We start from the raw sequence: 7,470 nt of genomic DNA, 5'->3' as shown, positions 1-7,470 counted from the left end.
GCATCTCCTGAGGTCACAGCGGCCGCTGGAAGCTGCATCTCCATTAATAAGGGGAATATTCAGCATTAAGATTTGCTGAGCAGGATTCCCAGGGGGATTATTTCAGCTGGGGGGGGGATGAATGAGCCCACTCCACCCCCCCCAGGATATTTCTCTGGGGGTTGGGGGGACTATAAGCTCTGCCAATCCTTGCTGCTTGGTTCCTACCCCTCCATATCATGGTTAATCTGTCACAGCAACTGACGAGAGACTCCAGCACCTCAACGTTGAATAAAACAAAACTTTTAATAATGTACAGCAGAAATCGACAGCCTGGTTTGTTTTTTTTTATATTAAACAAAAAGATATCCTATATTACATCGTATTTACAGTTTGCATACTGAAGAGGTAAAGTGTCTAAGTGGCTATTTTACAGTCCGTTTCTAATAAAATATACAAAACCCAAACAAATGAAAAAATAAAGGGGCAGATTGAAGTACCAAGAGATCTGTTCTGAAACCAGCGTACCACTGAGGAACCCTGCACCACGTACCTCTGCCTCTCCCCATCATCTCCCCCTCCAACAGCTGACATCTCCCCTTCTCATTTTAGTTGTGGCTGCTCCTCCCTGGAAGTGTTTGTGGCCAGGTTGGATGAGGCTTTGAGCAACCTGGTCTAGTGGAAGGTGTCCCTGCTGCTGGCAGGGGGGTTGGGACTGGATGAGCTTGAAGATCCCTCCCAACCCAAACCAGTTTGGGATTCTATGATCATTTTGAGCTGCTGGGTTGCCCTCTTGTCCTGAACTATTTGTCACATCATGTTTTTGTACATTTTTTTCTGCAGCCACCTCGGAGTTGGGCACGTTTCGGAGCCCGGCAGCGATTCCTATGTTTGCTGTCAGCTCAGTAAGCACTGCACCTCCCTGCATGAAAAGTGCTGGATAAATGCTACATAGTCAGCGTTCCCCACCTCAGATCCTCCTGGGGTTTGACCATCTCATGATGGTAGCTCTCTCCACAAACAAGGTTTCTCCTGCAACCCTGTTGATAGGGGAGATCCCCCATCATCCTGCCCTCACCTGATCCCTGTCTGCTGTTTGGTTTAGCGCTGAGGCAGATGCATGTGTGGCTACAGTTGGAAAGGTGGGTGAGTCAGTGCGAGTTACAGAGCTGATTTAAGGTCCTGGAGAAGCAGCCTGCAGAGTTAACGAGGACAAGGAGACTCGTGCTCCCAAGTAAGAGCTGGCAGAGGTGAGGGAGGAGCGCGTGGCAGACGTACCTACCGGCGTGATGGGCTTTCCTACGGCAGTTTTTATTTCACAGTCGCTATTTTCTCCCCCAACCCACCAGGATGGGTCATCACCAGGGTCCTGTTAGAGCAGTTGAAGAGTCTTTTAGAATATCTGTGAAGTGCCCACCACCTCGGTTTCTAAATGCAGAAGGGTTTTTGGTGAAGGTAGGAGAGACAGATGGTGACCTCTGGCCTGAGACAGGAGTCAGAACAAATCGGGAAGGGAAGCTGCACATTCACAAAGCAAACACTCCACGCTGCTCCCATCAACCAACCCCGAGTCTGCAGCCTCTCCCACCACAGCTCTACACCCCACGAGTTCCACGGGAGGATGGAAAATGGTTCCAAAACACGAGGCAAAAAATACACGCTCCTCACTTTACACAAAGTCACAAGACGAGATAAGGAGTCTGGGGGAAGACAGACACACGGACAGATACACAGACAGCAAGAACAGAGTGTTTTTTAGGAGAAAAAAGAAACCTCAACAAATCACAATAATTAACTCCAGTGGCTGGAGCAGAGATGAAACCTCACCTTACAGAGCAGGAGCAAGGTTTGAGTAGAAACAGTTCCAGTGTAAATCGAGCTGTGTGCATTTCATTTTGTTTGTTTTTTTTTTTCCTTTTTTTTTTTTTTTGCAGTGATTTCTTTACAAACAAACAGGTCAAGAGGTAATAATTCTAGATTGTTTTTGTTTTTTTTCTTTTCTTCTCTTAGAAAGAATTAACAATATTAAAAAAAGTTAAAATCCAGACCCTCCCATAAAATAATAATAATAATAATTAAAAAAAAAAATTAATTAAAATAATCAAAACCACTCCAGTTAAAAGTTATGGCTTCAGAGTTATAAACCATAGATACTGACCTACCCACCAAACCACCAGCGCTTCCGATCGCCGGGGAACGACAGACTCAGCCTTCAGCTAATTCCATTTTCACTAGACCCAGCTGGAGACAACAGTCAAACCTCACCCTGATTCAGCATTTCATCAAAAAGAAAAAATTCATGCAGTTTCCCCCCCCTCCCATTAACCCCCCCTGAAGTTATACACAGCCACTTCCAGGTTATGAGATATTTATATTATGTATATTAAAAAGATGGGATATTTGATTTCCAAACCCACACACCTGATGTCAGATCCTGCTGAGTGTTTCTTGGGTGGGGGGATACAGAGCACCCCCAAGCACCCGGCTCAGACCCCCATCAGTCTGCCCCACGCTGCTGAGCATTCCTGGATGTGGGATTTGGGAATTGTGATCCTATGAGAACAATCTCCTGCCTTTCCCCATGACCTGGTCTCCTCCCAGCCGGGCTCAGCGCCTGCTCTAGATCTCTGACGTACATCTCAGCTCCGTGGCATCTCTTCCCCCACTTGCCCCCAAGGTCTCTCTTTTTACCCTACCAAGAATTACAAACCCCAGGGGCTGAAGACCAAAAAAAAAAAAGCCTGGATTCCAGGAGTGAAGTCAGTTCTTTGTTTTGTTTTTTTCTTTAAAAAATAAAATAAAAGGGAAGGGGTGGCAGTGAGGCAACTTGATGGGCAACAGGCGTACGGACAAGCAAAGGCCACAGCACCCATCAAAGAGCTAAGGATCTGGTTTTTAAGCAGCCTGTCCAAGCTAGACAACGCTCAACTACTCAACAAGGAGAGCACCAAGGCGCCACAGCTCAAAAAAAAATAATCATTAAAAAATATTAAAATTAAAATTAAAGATAAAAGGACACTCTAGATTTGCACATGCACAGAAAGCACGGAACAGAGATGAGCCACCCTACCACGGGCAGACACGGCACGTCTACGGAAAGAGATGAAGAGGCACAGGGAACACGCGCACCGTGCTCATGCAAACACCACTGACAGCCAGTCAGATTTCTGGTTTTGACTTAGAATTTTTCAAGCTGAAGAAGAAGAAAAAAAAAAAAAAAAAAAGAAAAGAAAACAAGAAAAAAGAAGAAAAAGAAAAAAAGGAGGGAAATGGTTTCGTGAAGCTGATCAAACTGCTCAGGCTCAGCCTCTCGGAAGGGAGCACCATTTGTTTTGTAAATGCTTTTATCTGCATTAACGTGCCAGTCCTTGGAAAGAAAAATTCAAATCCTCAAAGAGTACGGCATGAAAAACCTTCCCTTTTCCCTTCCCACTCCCAGCACCTGACACCCCCGGCCTCAAAAACCACTGCCAAGGGGTGAGCGGCGCGCGCTGAACTTTACAGGGATTTCCGTTAAAGGAACAAAGAGTTACAATCATGGCTGAGATCCCTCAGGTTTAAGTCCCTCTCAAGTCTTCACGCTGTCAGGAGGTGATCATAAAAAAGGTTTCTGATTGTTTCATACCCAAGCAGGGATGAGAGCAATTCAAGAAGCTCCCGTCACCCCACCTAGCAGCCTGCAGGTCACGCTGTCTGGTTGGTAGCAGTAGATTGGGCAGAAACACGAGGTAGGCCTCCCATCACACGTCTAACTCTAGCACGGCAGCTTTTGTGCAGTTTCCTCCTGCTGGGACTCAAAAGCTTAAATTTTCACATCTTCCTGGACACTGAGCTGTGAGAGGGTTTTCTTAATGCGGAGGGCGGTGAGGCGAGCCGCTCCGTTGGCGTACCAGCACTCTCGCATCATCTTACCCATCACCCGTAGTGCCTAGGCAAGAAATAACGGTGGACATCAGTCATCTCCTCTCCCCCAACCTCATGTTGATCTGTCAGGTTGCTGCTGGCTGGTTGAACACATGATTGGACCTCTTCACACCTCGTAAAATTGGTAGTTAACACTTTACTCACCTTATGGAGGGGGAAGGGGATGTGAAGGTGGAAGCGGATCTTACCTCGTAGCTTTGCCACCAGTTGGGGATATTAGGTCGCAATTTCTGATCACACACGACCTTCCGCATCTCCTCAATAGAAGGATCAGAGGGTACCAGGTCATAGTAGGGAAGCTGATACTCTTCATGGATACCTGAAAGGCAGAGAAAAGGGACACTGAGCTCCTGGGAGAATGGATCATCACCATGGTGCTCACTGAAGGCAGACTGACACTGGTCTGGACACTCTGTGATTCACTGCTGAGATGTATCAACACTTTGCAGTTATTTAGAAGAAAAATGATGAATCTGGGATTTGAGTTTACAAGAAAAATTCAAGGAAATAAAATGCAGCTGTCCAAACTGGAATGGAGTCAAAGTGCTGTGATCAACATCTCCCAGCAGAGAGGCAGGGTCATCAAATCTCGACTGAGCCGAAAGCGGCAGGACCGTCACACGCACGACATGCTGAGCTCCTGCCTCCAGCCATGAAACTCACTGATCACAGACTGGTTTGGGTTGGAAGGGACCTTAAAGCTCATGCAGTTCCACCCCCCCTGCCAGCAGCAGGGACACCTTCCACTAGACCAGGTTGCTCAAAGCCTCATCTAACCTGGCCGAGAACACTTCCAGGGAGGAGCAGCCACAGCTTCTCTGGCCAACCTGGGACACTGTCTCACCACCCTCACACCAAACAACTTCTTCCTCACATCTCAGCTCCATCTCCCCTCTGCCAGTTTCAAGCCATCACCCCTTGTTCTGTCACTCCCTGCCCTTGGCCAAAGTCCCTCCCCAGCCTTCCTGGAGCCCCTTCAGGTACTGGGAGGCCACTATAAGATCTCCCCGGAGCCTTCTCTTCTCCAGGCTGAACAGCCCCAACTCTCTCAGCCTGTCCTCACAGCAGAGCTGCTCCAGCCCTCGCATCATCCTGGTGGCCTCCTCTGGACTTGTTCTAACAGGTCCATTGATCTTGTTTCAGGGAAGAAAGTCACCCACCAAATCAGCTTCCTTAAAATCCATCCAGAAGAACATCAGCCACCAGGTAGAGCATCAACCCCCATCTCCCCACATTGGGTCAGTCTTAACAGCAACCCCAACACTCCCTCAACAGCAACACACATGGACGTATCCTCCTGCAGCCCTTGTTCTCCAGGGTTCCCCTCAAACATCACAAACACCTGATCAACAGAAACCACTTGAGGTTGGGAAACCCAGGAACAAGCTGAGCTGATGGCACGGGCACACGAAGGGTATTACCTCCTGCGTTGCACCTTCGAGCAATCTCCCAGTAGACCAAGCCCAAGGCATAGATATCAGCACATTTAAATGAATCAAAATGCTTCATGTTAATGGTTTCATCCAAGACTTCAGGGGCCATGTATCTGCAGGACAGAAAAGGAACAGCGTGCTAATTTTTGAGAGGGGATTTTCTGGAAGATAGTAAATGCCAAGTTTTCCCACACAGCACTTCCCAGCAGATAAAACTCTGCTCTGCACAGCCTTCATCAGGACAGAACTGGGCCCTGTGGTTTAACAGAGTGAAAAAAAAACAACTCAAGAGGAAGAGCAAGTTGGGAAAGAGGTAAAAATATTCAAAAACACATCAGGTTCCAGAGAGCAAGCCCCAAAAGGCTTTGGAGAACGCCAAGCTTGCTGGCAAGTATTATATGAGCTCCTTGGTGCTGAGTTTGGGTAGATGGTGGACACCTCTCAGCCTGAGGGCACGTGGAGATGAAGGTACTGATGTCCCTTCATCATCACAACGGTGACACTCTGCGAGACACTTGGAAATGCTTCAGACAGAGAATTTCACCAGCTCTCAACCAGCAGCTCAGGTGTTTACTAGTCACACTCTGACACCTTCAAACGCTGGCCAAGAACACTGTTCTCCTACCGTTTGGTTCCAACCCTTTGATTTGGTGCAATATCAATCGTATCCGTAACCGAATCATGTCGTACAGCCAGACCCAGGTCAGCGATGGCACACGTGCCATTCTTCTTCACCAAGATGTTCTTGGATTTCAAATCTCTGTGAGCAATCCCAGGCTTTCCTAATAGAACAAAATAAAAAGTAGCAAGGGGTCAAGGTCTGGTGAAATCTATGAGTCAAACTGGCGCGGAGGCAGGACCGGATTTCAGGGCGTTAGTTAAATTCTCAGTGTTGCAAGACATTTTCCTGTTTGGATCCACTTCAGCCCTGAAGAACAGAGTGGTGCTGACAACCTACAACATGCCAAAGAGGCCCTGCTGATGCAGTAACATCCAGAGACCTCAAGAGGGACATAAACTCCATCGTCCCAGGCATCAGACACCTTGATGGACAGAAAGCTCATCCAGTCCCAACCCCCCTGCCAGCAGCAGGGACACCTTCCACTAGACCAGGTTGCTCAAAGCCTCATCCAACCTGGCTGAGAACACTTCCAGGGAGGAGCAGCCACAGCTTCTCTGGCCAACCTGGGACACTGTCTCACCACCCTCACACCAAAGAATTTCTTCCCAATACTCAATCTAAACCTCCCCTCTCCCAGTTCAAACCCATTTCCCGGACAGAAGGAGTTTATAATTCTGCTGTTGCCTGTGCTAATGGTGCACCCAAGAAGCACTGATTTTAGGATGGAGATGTGAAACAGCTGATGTTGATATGTGATGTTATATATATATCAGTTATATATCAGCTAATGCTGATATAACTCCCAGGAGCTAGCACGAGGCTGACCTGCTTTGCAATTTTATTAATTATAAATAATTTTAGAATTATAAATTAATTTTATTACTTTAACAATAATTTTATTTTTAATTAATTAAATGATAATTTTACCATTATAAATCAATTTTATTAATTATAAATAACCTGCTTTTCCAAGGCTAACCTGCTTTTGCCAGCCAAAGCAATCAGTCCATTTCTGATCAATATTGACTAGATAAATCTGGGCTGACTCAGCCAATGTTTTCTGTCCCCCTCATCAATTCTGCTTTATTCTTCCCTCAAGAATTCCAAACACCTTTTCCAACTTTGCTCTTACCCTGAGTACCCACAATCTCCATGTGTAGATGGGCCAGCCCACTAGCAGCAGACAGGGCAAGCTTGATCATCCCCTCGATAGTCACCGTGTATCGATTCAGGTAGTCAAAGAGAGATCCGTGCTCGTGGTAATCGGAGACGAGCCACAGCTGAGTCCAAGTTCCATTATCTGCAGCAGGAAAGAGATTTGTGTTCAAGACAGAGCAGGCAGGGATGGGCACACAACCATGGAGCATTGTGCACCCTGTGTTTTTTGGTACAGAAGAAAGCTGCTGGGTAAGGCTGCAGCTCAACAGCCCAACCTGGGTGGGGAGAATAAGGTGAAGAACTTGAAGGCAAAACATGACTTGGTGAGATCCAGTTAATGCACCATCACACCTG

The 7,470-nt window shown here is 47.0% G+C and overlaps 1 protein-coding gene across 1 annotated transcript; it reads right to left on the bottom strand.

Moving 5' to 3' along the window:
* Positions 1-3,781: 3,781 nt before the first annotated feature.
* On the bottom strand, positions 3,782-7,258 carry LOC104519933 (activin receptor type-1B; the record flags this gene model as incomplete). The annotated part of the gene is made up of 5 exons (XM_010163246.1): positions 3,782-3,907; positions 4,092-4,222; positions 5,325-5,449; positions 5,962-6,118; positions 7,091-7,258. Coding segments are annotated over 5 exons (707 nt in total), but the record flags the coding sequence as incomplete, so codon positions are not given.
* Between the last annotated feature and the right edge of the window lie 212 nt (positions 7,259-7,470).

This window comes from Antrostomus carolinensis, unplaced genomic scaffold (assembly GCF_000700745.2).
Source record: "Antrostomus carolinensis isolate BGI_N321 unplaced genomic scaffold, ASM70074v2 scaffold34322, whole genome shotgun sequence".
Taxonomy (NCBI): domain Eukaryota; kingdom Metazoa; phylum Chordata; class Aves; order Caprimulgiformes; family Caprimulgidae; genus Antrostomus; species Antrostomus carolinensis.
Note: the sequence above shows the minus strand (reverse complement) of the source record. Positions and strands in the feature narration are given on the sequence as shown.